The 17,103-nt window shown below is 44.4% G+C and overlaps 1 protein-coding gene across 21 annotated transcripts in view; it reads left to right on the forward strand.

Moving 5' to 3' along the window:
- Ldlrad4 (low density lipoprotein receptor class A domain containing 4) overlaps positions 1-17,103 on the forward strand; it is a 329,078-nt gene that overhangs the window by 276,329 nt on the left and 35,646 nt on the right. Inside the window, exon 1 of one of the 21 annotated variants that reach the window (XM_039097116.2) lies at positions 13,598-14,133. The exons of 19 other annotated variants lie outside the window; for them this stretch is intronic. In XM_039097116.2, the coding sequence (XP_038953044.1) occupies positions 14,064-14,133 (70 nt within the window). In that variant the 5' untranslated portion in view covers positions 13,598-14,063. Of the gene's footprint in view, positions 1-13,597; positions 14,134-17,103 lie in introns of those variants that run through there. One more of the 21 variants, XM_039097113.2, reaches the window with a different exon arrangement.

The following is a 17,103-nucleotide window of genomic DNA, read 5'->3' on the forward strand; positions in this document are numbered from 1 at the left end:
GGGAAGGGGGAGGGGGAAAATCTCATCAATCATGTCGTGGAAACAAGTCAAATGAAAACTGAAGCGTGGCTAATTATGAAATTTCTCCTAAGTGAACTTGGCTGTCAAAGGAACAGGTCTCCCCAGCTTTTTTTTTTCCTTAAAGAAAAAGATCAGACATACTTCTTTTCTTAAAATTATTAATCATTTTATTCGTTTACATTTCAAACAATAGCTCCCATCCTGGTTATCCCTTCACCACCACCCCCATCTCATCCCCCCTCACTCCCCTCCCCTTTGCTTCTATGAGGGTGCTCCTCCACCCATTCACCCACTCCCACCCCACCCCTTTAGCCTTTCCCCTACACTGGGGCATCAAGCTTCCCTCCCCTCCCACTAATGTCAGATAAGACCGTCCTCTGCTACATATGTATCTGGAGTCTTGGCTCCCTCCATGTGTACCCTTTGGTTGGTGGTTTAGTCCCTGGGAGCTCTGGATGGTCCAGTTAGTCGATGTTGTTCTTCCTATGGTGTTGCAATCCCCTTCAGCTCCTTTAGTCCTTCCCCTAACTCTTCCATTGGGGACCTTGGGCTCAATCTGATGGTTGGCTGTGAGTTTCTGCATCTGTATTGGTCAGGTGCTGGTAGATCCTCTCTGGGAAGAGCCATGCCAGGCTCCTGTCAGCAAGCGCTTCTTGGCATCAGCAATAGTGTGGGGGTTTGGTGTCCACAGATGGGATGGATTCCTTAGGTGTGGCGGTCTCTGTATGTCCTATCCTTCAGTCTCTGTTTTATTTATTTATTTTTGTCCTGCCTTTCCTCTGGACAAGAACATTTCTTGGTTTAAAATTTTGAGATGCATGGGTGGCCCAATCTCTCAGCTGGGGCCATGCCTATGTACTGAGGTGGTCTCTACAGGTTCTATCTCCCTTTGTTGAGTATTTTGGCTAAAGTGTCATCCTTGATCCTGGGAGCCTCTCACCTCCCTGGAGTCTGGGACTTTCTAGTAGCTACTCCAGTTCCCCATCCCCTCTGCTACATGTTTCTATTCAATTTCCTGTATTGGACGGGATAGGAAGGAACTATAGAGGATCAGACATAGTTCTTAATGCATAAGCTACCCGATGCTCGACAGCAAGTGAGCTAATTGGATTAAAACCATGTGTGGTAAACTCCTTGAGGCTTTAATTCTTCCACTTAGAAGATGAAAATATACCCAACAAAGAACAGAAACTGAGAAGGACTTTGAGTCTACGCTACAATGTTTTACCTTTCTTCTCCTAATCAAATACATTGTAGTACAATAGTGGTTGTCTTATTTTGAGGAATGCCTCAGAGTTTTGAAACATGTGCACACACATCTATATGCACAGAATGACACATTTAAGTATCTAACTTTTAGACAAGTTCATATCAAAACAGTCTGGATTCCTTCTAAGTGATGCTGGGTGTGGTGGTTCATGCCCTTACTAACACTCTGGAGGCAGAGCCAGGCTGACCTCTTTGAGTTTGAAGCCAGCCTGGTCTGCCTACTGAGGTCTTGTCCAGCAAGGACTACACAGTGAGATACTGTCTGACAAAATAATTGTGTCAGATCTTCAAGTGTATGTGTCCTTTATCGTCACAGTGTATCCCCAGGTAAAGTACAAAAAGATTTCAACACCAGAGTCACGCAGAACCCGGAGAAAGCAAATGGTAACAGTTAGGTATGTGTCTCTTCACTTTCTTTTGGAAGATCTCCACTCCTGGAAACACCACCACCCCTTAGGTCAGAGGTGGGCAAATTCTTTTAAAATGCTATTTTAAAAAGTATCCTTTAACGATTTCACACGTGTGGCTGCGGAATCATTTCCTGACTCATGGGCAGCCACTCTAGTGGCTGTACCACTGAAGAAAAATGTCTGTTTCATGGAGCAGCCAGTCACTGCTCAAAACCGGCTCAACTATGTGTGGGGCATCCGGTACTGCTTTTCCCAATCCAGGTTGGAATATGACAGCTCAATCTCATGCAGGTCTTGTGCTGGTGACCATGGTAACCACTGTGTTTGGGTGCAGTGGCCATGCTGTGTCAGGCTTTCCCATCGTCCAGCTCTTCCACCCTCTGTCCCCTGTTCCACAAGTGTCCGTCCCCTGAACGTTAGCAGAGAGTGGTTCAGACGCCTCTTCTAGAACTGAGCCCTCCAGGCTCACTTATTCTCCACCCTTCAGCCTTTTGTAAGTATCTGCATTAAACTGCTTCCTGTGGCAGAAAGAAGTTTCTTGAGGCTGAGAGTTGCACGAAGTCTGCGGCTATCAACAGACATTTAGAAGACAGCCATCATGCCCGCTTAGCACTGCAACTACAGTAGTAATCGATTCCTTCTTACAACTCATGGATTCCCCAGCTGGGGCTTTTGACCATCTTTAAAGTCCTAGGTGTGAATTCCTTCCTGTGGAATGAGCCTCGATCCAATCAGAAAGCAGCTGGTTACCCCCATAACAGGGCACTGTTGTTATCAATGGGGACATCTCAAGTGTTACAGCAGGCTGGGTCCCCAGTTAGGGAAGATCTTGCTGACGCCTTCACTCCAATGACCTCTGAGACTTTTGCATTGCCCTTCCTTGGCTTTTGAAAGAAAAGTGCAACTATCTGATTGAACTCTTAAACCGACTCCCACCTCTGTTTCTTAAAAAAATTTTCCTGAGTCCTGCTGCCTCGGTGCTCCTAAGACTAAATCATTTGTATGGTAAGAACGAGACCTGTCCTGTAGGTCAGGCTCAGCTCATCTTCTCCAAGGACTGAACAACCCCGTGCTCTGGGTGCTTGTGTCTGAGTGTCTATCAGAGCACCCCTGTTCTAGGTGTTTGTGTGAGACAGTCTCACTGTACAGCTCTCACTGGCATAGAACGTCTTACAAAGACCAGACGGCTTTGAACTCACAGACATTTCTACCCCTGTGTCTGCTGCTACCTCCCAAGAGATCAAAGGCATGGCCACCACACCCAGCTACCTTGGGTTTCTGGATAACTAGAGGTCTCTGTCTGTCTGTCTGTCTGTCTGTCTGTCTGTCTGTCTCTCTCTCTCTCTCTCTCTCCCCTCACTTCCCTCCCTCCTTTCCCCTTTCTTTTTAATTTTTTTGTTGATTAATCTACTTTACATCCTGATCACAGCTTCCTCTCCCTCCTCCCTTCCCAGTCTCTCCCTCTCACCTCCCCTCATCCCATATGTCCCCTCCCTTTCTTCTCCGAAAAGGGGAGGCCTCCCTTGGACATCGACCTGCCTTGGCATATCAAGTTACAGTAGAACCAGCCTCATCTCCTGTTGAGGCTAAACAAGGCAGCCCAGCTAAGAGAAAGGGAACCAAAGGCAGGCAACAGAGTCAGAGACAGCTCCTGCTCCTGCTGCCAGGGGTACCACATGAAGACCAAGCTGTATGTTTGTTACCTATGTGTAGAAGGCCTAGGTCTGCCCAGGCATGCTCTCTGGTTGTTAAGTCTTTGTGAACCCTTATGGGCCCACGAAGCTGATTCTGTAGATTTTCTTGTGTCCTTGACCTCTCTGGCTCCTTCAGGATCTCCTCCCCTCTTCCAAAGGATTCCCCCAGCTCCGTCTAATGTTTGGTCGTGGTTCTCTGCTCTGTTCCAGTCGTAGAGACATTCTTACATCACAGGATGAATAGCAACCACCTCTGTTGGAAGTGACTTACCTAATAGCTGTTCTCATTGAACTCTTACTCTCAAGCTGTTGGCTCTTTCTCCTCTGCCCTTACAGAGCCAGGGGCCTGACCCAGGACTTGGGGTTTTCAAGGAGACAGACGGGGACTTCCTCACTTTCAGAGTTCACTTGCAATAAACTTAAACAGCACAGGACCATGTGTCAATATAATGTATATTATGTGGTCACATTTTATTGCTGTAATTGCCATTCCCCATTAGGTTTTTGATTATAATAATGGTGAGTGTTACCGAGCCTTTCTGCTAAGCCTTGACATTTAGGTAATGCGTAGTTTCTATTGACTGCTTTATTCTGTGTTTGAGTCACACTTCCTTGTTTCTTTCTCTGCATGTACCCTATCTATTTTTCTGAAGCATAGTAGGTCAGGCCTACTATGTTTCAATTCAGGAGCCTCTTCCCTCTGCCTCCCACGTGCTGGGATTACTGGCATGTTCCTCTATGCCAAGCGTTGTCTCCTATATTTTGTTGAAAACTGGACATTGACATTTTCTGCTGACATTATAGTAACTGCTGATCCCAGCCCCCCACCCCTGAACCTGCCGTTCTGTATTTACTTAGGGACTTGGCTGGTCTGTTTGACTCAACTCTACCTTGCAGTGTGACACTCTGCCATCACTCTTCAAACAGTCACAAGTGACCACAATCATTTAGCGAGACCTTTGTATTTCTTTACCCGGAATTCCTATTACACAGTCTACCTTAGTTGGTATTACACCAAGTTGATAATTTCCACTAAATAGCCACTAACTATGTTAGCTGATTGTTTTCTTATGCTAGGCCCTTTTACAGAGCCATTTTTGTGCTAGCCTTTGAGGTGTGGTCTAACCTCGGAAGAACTTTCCTTACCTTTCGTTTTTATGCTATGTAGAATTTGCTGGTTACAAGGTTACCGCCACTTCTTAGTCACTTACTATGGAAGTTTCTATTCTTGACAGAATCACCTTCAAGTTTGAGCTTCCCCTTGTTCTCATCTAAATTGTTTCTAAATAAATTGTCTCTTAGGCACTGTAGCCCACTCTCATGCTGTCTGATTCCACTCTGGACAAGATCCTTTCAGTCACTGCTCCAGAGGTGACAAAGGACCCCTGGACCAGTTCTCTCAGTGAACACCGGCACTGCAAAGCATGGCACCGCACCACACCGCACAGTACTGCACCTACACCACACCACACCATACCACAGCACACCACACTGTCCGCACCCCTACCGCTCCCCCCCCCACTGTACCCCCACCCTACAGCACCGACCCCACCACACCTCTGCTACACCACACTACACAGTACCACACCACACCCATGCCTAGCTCGCTGACAGTGTTTCTGAGCTTGCCTAGCATGGAACTTTCTCCTGATTGTTGAACCAGGCTGCGTGATCCTGAGTCCCTGATGTTCTCAGCCTGCTGTGCTTGGCGAAGTCCTTCCTAAGAGTTGGGAAGGGAGAAGAGAGAAGGGCAAGGAAGGCTGCTTGACCAGTCACCTGTTACTTAACCTCCATGTCAAAGGCCAGCCTGGTCTCACATGGGTACCATCGTCTCCCTCAAGGGCTGGGGCGGTAGGGCAATGTAAGACTGTTTTGTGTCCGTCGCCACAGTGAGTGAACTCTGTGCCGATGACTTTGGGAAAGGGTATGGCTCGTGTGCCTCATGGTCCCGCTATTCTTAAGAAAATGTAGTGGGTTTATTTTCGTAAATGTTTATCTGCTGAATTGCTTTAGACAAATTTCAGAGACAATAGTTTATTTTTAACTTTTTTTTTTTTTTTTTTTACCGATTGTGTTGGTTTTCCTGATAATAGGTCTGTGGAGCTCTTAAATCTATTCTTGTAAGTTAATTTGTCTATTTTTTTTTTTTATGTTCGGTTTTCAACACTGTATAATGCAGTTGAACAAATATTTTCCTTACAAAACTGAAACCAACTTATGTCTAGTAAATATTTCTAAATTGGCAAATGAAACGTCTAGTGTTTCATACTATTAGAGATTGCGGTGAAATTGAACTTTTAATAGTGCACATACCTACAAAACATGGCATTATTTAAAAACTTTAGCATGTCAAGCTTGTTATATGTTAGATCTTAAAAAAAAAAACATAACAAAACTGCAGCTTCCTGGCAAGGAATTGATACAATGTAACATTTGGAAGACCTTTGTTACATGATAGCAACTCTGACAGAGGAGAGGACTTCAGACCCACAGATGAGCTTTACTGGGAGACATAGATGTGGCTTCTAGAACATTGGGAGAGATATCATATCATATCATATATCATACATCATTTATCATACATATATCATATATCATATCATACCATATCATATCATATCATATATCATACATCATTTATCATACATATATCATATATCATATCATACCATATCATATCATATATATCAAAGAGAGCCATAGGAATCTTGAAGGGAGAGAGGAAGAAAGAATGTTCCTTTCAGATTTAGACAGCAAAGGGGGAGAAGGGTTCTGACTCCTCAGGGTTTGGGGGGAGAATTTACAAGCTTCATGTTGGTGACCTAATCTATGGGCCAGACAGGAGTCTGACCATGGTGGCAGGCACTGGGTGCCACCCAAAGTCCCAAGTTGCCTTGGTTCTGGCTTGGGGTAGGTGATTGGCTTTGCTTTTCCTCATGGAGGCCTGAGTCAAAGGAGGCACCTGCCTATCGGTTCTTGGTCCTAATCAATAGATGGCAGGGAACAGGATAAAACCCTTTCTCCCCCAAATTCCTTCTTGTCCGGGTCTTCTATCACGGCAACAGAAACGAAACCAATCCAATCAACTTTCCAAATGGTGGAGCTAATGGCTCAGACCTTCCCAAGAGCCCTTGTCCTAGAGAAGTAGTTCATCCTTTGATCCTTTTAAAGGATATTTCTAGATCAAAGCACCTTTAGAAACGGGGTTTGGCTCTAGGGTCATACTGTGATCCCCTGAATGTATAATTGTCTGATCATCTGGTTAGTAATGGATGGTACGGCTGGATTCGTGGCCACTTACAAGCTATGTGACTTCACCTTCCTGTATGATATGTTAAATATGATCACTCGTATTTAAGTGATCACATCTAGTATTCATTTGGTAGTAGTTACAAGAATTAAATGGCCTAGTTGCAGGAGCTCAAATGGTTTTTTTTTTTTTTTTTTTTTTTTTGGTTCTTTTTTTCGGAGCTGGGGACCGAACCCAGGGCCTTGCGCTTCCTAGGTAAGCGCTCTACCACTGAGCTAAATCCCCAGCCCCCTCAAATGGTTTTGAGATGTCAGTCACTTGGCCCCCTTATGAGTACGGTCTTGGTGTTAGCCATGACTGATTCTGTTTTGGTTATGTGTCATGCTTCTACATGGTGATCTGTTGCACACAGCAACTCAAGTACCTTCCTGTGGTTACCTACACAAGATCAAGCCAGACAAAATCCCAGCGCGAAGAGGGAAGGGCTCACTGTTGGTGGGGGAGGTTTTGGCAGTTGATGGTTGCCAAGGGAAGGAAGAGTCACTCTTTTCTAGATGTGGCTACAGGTAGGTTGCCCATGCCCAGTGAATGGCCCCATGCTCAAGTTCTTATGGCAGCACTAGTTGGACCCAGAGGGTTAGTGATCACAAGAGCAACAAAAGGATGTGAACTTGGGAGCGTGATGGGGGTAGAGTGGTCCATGGAGAGTTAGGAGGAGGCAATGTGGCTGGGTGTTATCAAAATACAAGGTATAAATGAATGAACATTTCAAACAATAAATACAAACTTACTATTTTTAAAAAGAGAAAAAAAATGGAGGTCTGGAGAGCTGGCTCAGCAGTTAAGAGCAATCGCTTCTCTTCCAGAGGACCGCAGTTCAGTCCAGTCCAGCGGTTACCAACACACTTGTCGGCAGCTCACAGCTACTTGCGACACCATTCCAGGGAAAGCTGATGCCTCTTTGAGTCCTCATGGGTACACGCGCACATGTAGACATACGCATGCCACAGACAATAAAATTAAAAAGTCTGTATTAAAAGACAAAGAAATCCTGTCTCCACAGGAGGCTCTTGGTTTGCTATTCTCATTGATCCTTTAACACCGTCAACCCCTGCTGGTTCTCCCAAAGCATTAGTGAATGGGACCAGCATTAGCTGGTGGGAGAAGGGCCAGCGCCCACCCTGTGATACTCATATTTATTACCCTCAGGCTAGGAAGACAGCCTTGCTGTCGTACACCTGTGTGCACACAAACACTGGCACACTGACTGCTGTTCTTTAAAGTCATCATGGAATAGTTAACATGAAAGATGAGAGGCCCATATTCTCTTCTCATTTCTTCATTCTGCTGCACAGTTCTCCCCCCCCCCCCACATCAGGGAATACACCTGAGTTTTTGGTGTCCCAATGAGTCAGCCTATAATTAAAGTAATTTTCTTAAAAAAAAAAGTTTCGGGGCTGGGGATTTAGCTCAGTGGTAGAGCGCTTACCTAGGAAGCGCAAGGCCCTGGGTTCGGTCCCCAGCTCCGAAAAAAAGAACCAAAAAAAAAAAAGTTTCTCTGTTTAAAGTTTGTGTGGTGTGTGTGTGTGTGTGTGTGTGTGTGTGTGTGTGTGTGTGTGTGTGTGTTTATAAGTGTGGAGGTCAGAGGACATATCTCCTTGGGAGTCAGTTCTTGTAGGCTACCTTGCAGGATTTAGGGAGTCAACTCAGGTCGTCAGGCCTGTGTGTAAGCACCTGTACCCACTGAGCCATCTCATTGGCCTTGGCCTAAGACCTTGCTAAAGTCAGGCTGAGAATCTGGTCTTCCAATGAGCTTCAAGAGCTGCTGCAGATCCTGGAGGCCAGGCTCTGATTAGTGGAGCTTTTACATCTCAGTCTGCCAAGTGCCATATGCAGAAAATATTGTGTCTCATTTTACAGAAGAGAAGATGGACCCCAGTTCAAGTTAACAATGTTAGGCGACAGCTCTGGAAACACAAGTGATACCTGAATTTAGCTACTCAACTATCTATGTATTTTCTACTGGTTGGAAAAGTAATTTTTACAACAATAATAACACTAAGGTGTATATCCCACTTAGCAGAGGATGGCTTGAGCATTATACAAATCTGGACCACCATAAATATGAATAATTTTTTTCCTTAGAAGGGAAATAGTGCTGTGGTTGCATAGATTATGTAAAAGGTAAACTCTAAAATTTGTTAATACATGGAATTCACTTCCTACTAAGAGGTTACCTTAAAGCTATTTGATTTTGACTACTTAATAATCTTCTAAACCATCTCACTGGCCTGCTGGCTACACACTTTTATGTTTATTAACATTTATACCAATATAGAGCTAGTTGGACACAATGTAGTCTTTAGATTTCTATATAAAGACCTCTTTGTGTTGCAGTTTTCGAGCACCAAGGATACATTAGTAAAATTTTCCATGCTACAGGCTAATCTCCACAAATACCAAACTATTGCTGCTTTGAGTCTTTAGGAACCCAGTATTTACATTCCTTTAGAGCCTTAATTCCTTGATCTTTGAATATTACAAACTCTTAAAATACAGTTTCAGTTTGTAAAGACCAAATTCCAGGGTATCACTTTTATATGGAAAAACTCATCTCAGATCAAAATATTACAGCATAGTCCAAAAAAAAAAAAAAACCCAAAGAATAGGAACATATAATATAATGGTCAGGACCATTGATTCTCAACGGGGTGCAAGCATTTGAAACACAAAATGGTCGTAAAAGCCTTGTGGAAATGCATTTATGGGTTAATATGTCTCTTAATGTCTAAAACGGGCAATCGAGATGTAAAGAAAGAATCATAGCAAGCGCTTACCCATCTGCTAATATCCTTTGGCTAGCTTCAGGGAGTTTTACGTATGTTGATGAACAATATTTGGTTTTCTGTTCACCAAGCAAAACAATGGGTGCATAGGAAGTTTCAAATCTATAGTCCGTCTTCTACCCACCTCTACATCTACCGTCTGTTTCATCTTGGATCTCTCATCAACAAATTGGGAATGAGAAAACATGCTTTTTGGGGTTGGTATGAAGATAAAAAAAATATACCGAGCTTGGAAGTTTCTGGATTTCCATGAATGCCGACTTCCTGTTTCATAAACGCTGGAAGGGTATTCGTACCTCTTCAACTGATCTTTAACTGTGAGAATTTGTGCATGGAGCAGAGGACAGAGATGGCAAAGGAGCCTATGACGTAAAACACAAGAGGCTGGGTAGTAACATCATAAATGCTATCATGTAAACAAATATTCCTGGGTAGGAGGGAGGGGATGCTTTACTCTCCTGGTCCAGCCCTGACCCATTTGGCTATATTGCTTTCCTCTACTAGCTCCCTGTCACTCTTGGCTCCAGGGACCCCCAAGGCTTTTGCTCCCTTAATTTGTCCTATATAGACCATGTTTGAAAGCCAGTCCTCTGAGTAGGGTCAGTTCCTTAAGACACGATGACCTACCTACCGATGGACCCTGAGACAGTTCGGTGCCTCAGAAAGGCTTATCTATCTGTATAGGATTATAGTCAAGTCCTGTGTGTTTCCTCTGGAGGACTGTAAACACCTCACAAACATTATCAGATAGATTATGTTGCTGAAGACTTCTCTAGGGGAAGCCATGGTGAGGTCTTCAGTGCTGCCAACAAGCCCTGTGAAATGCCCACACCCCACCTGGCACCACGCTCTGAGCCTCTGCTGTGCATAGCGAAGACGCATGGGTCATCTCAGAGTTTACTAGAAAGCGAGGATCCAGAAAGCCTTCCCGAGCCCTTGCTTTCCACAGTAGCAGAGCATGTGGTTGCAATGTGTTTTGCACTGTAGCACACTTGCGTCCTCGTGTCTAGCACGTCAGACATTCCCCATGCCCTTCAGCTTTGTGTGCTGCCATTTCCTCTGCATTAAGGGAAAAGAAGCATGGCACATAATTGTTCCAACAACACCCATAAAGTTTCGCCAACACAACTAACTAGACAGGAGCTGAACAAGGGTAGTATCGGCAGACATGCTAATGTGGGTGAGGGAACGCTCGTGAGGTCTTGGGCCTGTACAGAGAGCTGCAGGCAGCTAAGGAATGCTGAGAATGGGAGGAATAGTCTTCCCAAGGGAAGAGCATGTTATCCAGGACCAAATAGCCTGAAATCATACATATAAGCAATAGTATATGGATTGAGCAGGTTGTATTTATGTATTTGGGAATATATATGTATATGAGTATAAATGAAGATATGTATATATGTACAGTCATATGCATTTATACATATGTACTATGTATGCATGACTACATATATGTATGTATACATATATACATATTTATACACATATATGTATTTATGTCTGTATACATATATATGTATACATATGTGTATATATAGTCATTTACATATAAGTATATGACCACATAACAAAAATTAATGAAAAATACTATAAATTTTTTAGGAAAGTAAGGAAGGGTAAGTGGTAGGTTTTTGAGATAAGGGAAGGGAAGAAAATGATGTAATTATTATAGTCTCAAAAAAATAAGATAAGTAATTAAAAGGAACAGGGCCAGTCTTTACATACTGTAGCTAGAATGAGATATTTATCACAGGTTGCACCCCTCCATTACGGTTTATATGATCTGACTTCTGGACCCTCTCTCAGGAGAAACTTCCTCAGGAGTGTTTAAGGCAGAAAAAACAAGAGTCAAGGTTGTAGAATCAACACAGAGAGTCCCTCAGCAAATGCTGGCTGAGGCACTGTGCACCGTTAACCAGGCTGTGCACCAAGCACACTACAGACCCAGCCTGCTTCTGTAGACACTGCGCTCAGCAGTCTACAGTGACTGTCCCACAGGAATACAAGACAGCAGTGTGTGTGTGTGTGTGTGTGTGTGTGTGTGTGTGTGTGTGTGTGTGTGTAGCAAGCTTAAAATAAACTTTCATCTATAAGGTCAAAGGCTTTTAGTTTCATTTTAAACAGAATGATCATAACTTAATTCAAATTGATTACTTATGACCAAAATGCCCGGTGATAGGAGTCAACTGGATATCACAAATGTGTGTCCCTTCTGCTTTTGTTTTGTTTAAGATAGGGTCTTGCCATGTAGCCCTGGCTGGCCTGGAGCTTGCTGTGTAGACCAGGCTGCCCTCCAGATCACAGAGATCCACCTGCCATGTGCCCCTGTGTGCCACGGGTTTCTGGATAGATGAAGTGTTGATGACATTCCGAAAATGTAAACTCCAAAGCTGGTTATTCGTGAGCATTTCAAAACGCAGATGTGTCCGGTAACAAAAAGCAGAAGGGAGTTTCAGACTCCATGAAACTTGCCAAATCCCCAGTACTACAAGAGACTTAGAAGGCAATCATATCCTCTCCTGTGTGGAGTGGTGTCACTGTTAGCCATCATGCCAACCACCTTTGACTGCAAACTACTGTCCCTAGATTGCAAGAGTCCCTAGGCTCTAGGGAAAAGAGACAGCTGAAGGCCAGAGAAGCTGACTTGAAGTGGAAACAGTTTCTAATTCTCCTTGCAGCTGGCTGTTCTAGAACATTCCATGAACTGAAGACTTCCCCGAATCTACTTGAACTCCCCCTCCCCCCGACTCTTCACTCAGCAGTATAACCCTGAGGGAAGTCAGGATGAGCGTCTCTAAGGAAGGGAAGCTATGCTTTCCATGTAGAAATGACTGAAGAACTGTCCCCTTGCCTTGATGTGACCATCTGATCACATGTCAGTTTTCATGCTGAACCTTCTGAAGCTGTGTGAAGCATCCCCAAAATGCGGGAGGTCCTCTTGTTCCTTTCCTGCTCCCAATAACTGGACCAGGAGAGAGTGATGTCTGAAGTGCCTGGATCCTGCTGTCATGCCCCAGGTGACACTCTTGGGCTCTTGGCAGGGACTGACTGCTGGCCTTAATTGTCTTTATTTCTAACTCTGGTGGCAACCAACAGCTTTGCTTTGACAACTCCTCCAGCCAACACTGTTGTCCTGGCCCACACATCATTCCTATTTACCCTAAATAAGGAAAAACAAAAGCTATTCTCGGCAGAGTGCAGGGCCTGCGGCTGGGGTTATTTGCAGTGTGACCAGGGCACTTGGCCCTTCTCACTGTGGCTGCCAGGTGATTTTTTTCTTCTTCTTCTTCTTCTTCTTCTTAAAACTGTAACAGACGTGCAGCCATCCACAAAGCCTCTCCACACAGCCTCGAGACATCAGGATGCATAAGAAAGGTTTTAAGGACGTTTGAAAACCACTGTCTAGACCTCAAGAGAAAAGGGGCTTCTTGTACAAAAGGAAGAGCGCTCCTGAGATAGGTCTTGGCTTTCCTGTGTGAATGGCTCCTTTGTATCACTTGGGGTTATTTTTCTGTAATTTTAGAACTGCTTGAACTAAAACTGCATAGTAAAATCGAGAGTTCTGTTTTTATAGGCTTCTCTCTGTGCTGTGTTTGTGCTTCTAAGCCAGGAGAGCTTGCTAAGGGAGAATTTGAATCTGAGAATAGGAGCACTTCTCCTTGTGGTAAGGCATTGGGAGCTGTGGATGCTGGGAGAGCTGGTGTAAGCTGTCGGGACTTGGTGGGGAGGAGGATTCAGAACGATAGCCTGTAGTGGGGCCTCCAGAAGGTGCTGGCAGCTGGATACCCAAGGCTGATGTTTTTGCTTGCCCTGTTACCCTCAGTAAGCTCACATTTTAAGTCCTCAACTCTGAAAGCTTCCAGCAGAGAGGAAAGAAAAAGATACTATGTTGAGATTTTCAGACGCTTCTTTCTTCTGAAGAGTCTGTTTCACCATTTGCCTGTTATATATATATATATATATATATATATATATATATATATATATGGATTAGCGAATGTACTAGAATAAGGCGAATTGTCTAGCTGCATTCTGCTTGCCTGTGTATGTGACATGTTGGGATGTGACATGTCTGGATGTGACCTGTCTGGGTGTGAGGCCAAACCCAGAGAAATGCAGACTAATCACTGATATATGTTGTCGTCAACAACACTGAGTGCTCTTGGGATTGGAGGCGCTTGGGCTTACTGTCTGTGACATCGCCAGCTTCCTGCCACAGACCTCCTGATTTCTGTTGATGGCAGTTGATAATTGGTAGTCATAGTCTGTGGTTGGAGCCACAGACTTTGAGTCTAGCACCTGGGCTGGGCCCCTGCTGATAGAGTAGAAAAAGACTTAAGAACTCCCTCTACCACACACAGTTCTCTCTCTCTCTCTCTCTCTCTCTCTCTCTCTCTCTCTCTCTCTCTCCACACACACACACACACACACACACACACACACACACACACACACACACACCAGCTATAACTACAGCTCTCAGCTGCCTGGAGAAGAGATTGGCTGAAGCTGAAGAATGGTTTGAACTGGGTGGGCTGTGCCACAGTTGGAGTCCCTTGCAAAGGACTTGATTATGTCCATCGACCAGCCAAGCAACAGCTCACTGAAGGAGGTTCAATTTAAAGACCTGTTCTTTAAAAAAGGTACATTTGCAAAAGGGTAGCTGTGAGTGATGCAGGGTCTATGGGGGGCTCTCTCTCTCTCTCTCTTTCTGTGTGTGTGTGTGTGTGTGTGTGTGTGTGTGTGTGTGTGTGTGTGTGTGTGTTTTCCCTTGGAGTTTGGTCTGAGCAGAGCTAAGCAGAACAGTTAAGTCCTTCATAGGACTTTTTTCCCTCAAACCTGGCAATCGTGGTGTAGCCCATGAAACTGAGAGGTGGAGGCAGGAGGATCAGAAGGTTTTTCCTCAGCTACATAGTGAGTCGAGTGAGTTGGAGGCCAGCCTAGGATGCAGAAGACCCCACCTCAAGGAAAAAAAAAGTTTCTTTTGCCTCAGAGAAGTCTGTTGGCTCTGACAGGTGGGATCTTAAGGGTGCTTTTCCCATCTTCTTTGGTTTGCAATTACTTTGTTACTGTTGGGGGAGATGAGTGTGTGTGTGTGTGTGTGTGTGTGTGTGTGTGAGAATATATATATAATACATATTTCACCCCCCTTCATATGCCCTAAAAATTTTCCTCTTTGACTGATAGTGAGTTGCTGAAGATAACATTTGGAAGAAAAGAAAAAAAATGTATCTCTTTTAATGCGATTGGATTGTTGACTAGTTTTTTTTGGGGGGGTTATCCAGGTAATAAGAGATAATGGGAAACAGAAGTGGACCCCAAGAGCGATGGGGAGCTAGAGTGGAAGGCAAGCAGGCTGCCAGCCAGCACGGGCTTAGGAGCACACACTTGTAACCGTGGCTAAGACAGTTACATGTGCAGCCGTATATCTACTGACACCTTCTTAATTTATAATGTGGAGGTGAGGTGAGGGTGGATTTTAAATGACTCCTATAAGGGAGGAATATGATTTTAGGTACTTTTAGTTCCCATTTATAGTAAGGGCAGGGGATGGATTTTTTTTAAAAAGGTTTCTAACTCTTATATTTTTACTCCCCCGCTGCTTTGTTTTGTTTCTGTATTTAAAGAAAAAGTTGTCAGTCATCTTGGATTGCAACTTTTTTTTCCCCTGAAGAGATCAAGATAATCTAGGTTGTGATGTATGTAAAGAAAAGGAGCTGTGCTAGGTAGGAGCTCTGGCCTTTGATGCTACTTTGCACAGAGTCTGTGTTCTGGGGATTCCTTACTCAAATCCCTGCCTTCTGCTCCCAGCCTACCTGTGCCTTGGCAGGTGCCTGGTTGGGACTGAAGGTGGAGGGATGTGTCCTGTTATCCTGGATCACAGGATACCACTTCCAATCTTGTGATGCAAACTGCCTGTGTGCATACAGGGATATAATGGGGATATATAAGCTGATACCTTAGAGCAACCATGAGCCTTCTTCTCTGGTGACGATCTGTGCTGGGTTCTTGGTGCAAAATGTGAAAATCTCTGGCAAAATGTTAGCGTTATTAAAGTTGTTGGTGAGTGTTTGCCAGAATATGGTTCCATGAGAGATGCCGTACAAACAAATTAGCCAACAGAAGTTCCTGCTTTGGACCTGATCACCTTGTATGCAATATGCAACAATCTGTAAGCTACGGGGGACAAGATAGATAGCCCAGGGCATGGTGTATGAGAGAAGGTCAGAGGGCAAACCTTAAAAAGGAGTGTCAGTACAGAATGGGACCCGTGCATATAGGAAGCAGCGTAAAGGTCAGGAGCCTGTTATCAACGGGTCAGTGAAGAATTTATAATGAAAGATACAGCCAGCAGTTGCAAAAACTTGGCCACCTTTGTAGTTCTGTCTTTAATTTCTCCCTTTGGTTGTTTGCCATTAAAAGATAAATCGGAGTAACCGACTGACCACAAAGGAACATGAAATTTTAAAAATGTAATCTAATCATGAGCTAGAGGAGCCCTCATTGTTTTGCCACCTGAACTTCCAGCTGTAAAGTCATTTTTGTCACAGAGCCTGAATGTCGCCCCTCGACTGTGGTGTTTAATGAGTGTGAATTTTTGTTCAACCATTCAAATTGTCAAGAGTATTTTTATACTAATAGTTCCCAAGCTCAAGGCAATTATAGGCTAAATAGATTCCAATTCCTGCCCCATCCACCTTCCTGCCACCGTGCTGTAGGTTCTAGGATTTTGGAAAGAATTTAGACTATAGGAACATCCGCCATCTACAGGTGTCCTAGAACCATGCAAGTCATCCACCCCTGTGGCTGTCATCATATCAGTACACCTGTTTCTGCTGAGCAGGACAGACACAAGAAGAAATATAGACACAAGATCATTGCACAGAAACTGAACAAGACCAGTCCAATGGGAAAAGTTGTCCTCTGTGCCTCGAACCATGGCAGGGAGTTAGAAAGGCTTGCTGGGAAGGAGTTTGCTGCCAAGAGGGTGGGATTCTGTGGCAGGCCGGTTGTCTTGTTCCAGGCTCTGCGTCCCCAGATTGAGCAGGAAGGAAAGTAAACTAGAGGGGCTGCTGTTGGTAAGAATGGGAGTCGAATCACTCAGAGATCTGTGAGGAGTGGCTAGTCCTGGCAGTGACGTAAGTGTTTATCATGGCCGCTTTCCCACATGCTGCCAAGGCGTCTGTTTTGCTGGTGAAAGGAAGGGCTCACCACAGAGCCCACGCCGTGTTCTTCCATTATAGGATGTCTGTGAGGGAATATGTCACACACCTGGAACTTAAAACTAATTAAACATTTAGAGACCTTGGTTTCAGCAGATGAGGATGTATTTCACCAAAGAGAGGCTGAATGGAAGACGGTGCTAGCCATCCCACAAATAGAAGTGAGTGTTATATTAGGAACCCAAGGGTAGTACAAACACATCTCCCCAGAGTTCATTAAAAATAGTCCAGACATTCACGCCTCCAGTATGATTCAGTGCAGGGCCCCATTGGACCAAGGAACCGACTAGCATACTCCAAACAGACTGTTCCCGCAGTCCCCCCCCGTACAGCTTAGAATTTCTTGAAGTTGTCACCATACAGATACAGATGTCGTCATCACTGTCGTCA

This window comes from Rattus norvegicus, chromosome 18 (assembly GCF_036323735.1).
Source record: "Rattus norvegicus strain BN/NHsdMcwi chromosome 18, GRCr8, whole genome shotgun sequence".
Taxonomy (NCBI): Eukaryota; Metazoa; Chordata; class Mammalia; order Rodentia; family Muridae; genus Rattus; species Rattus norvegicus.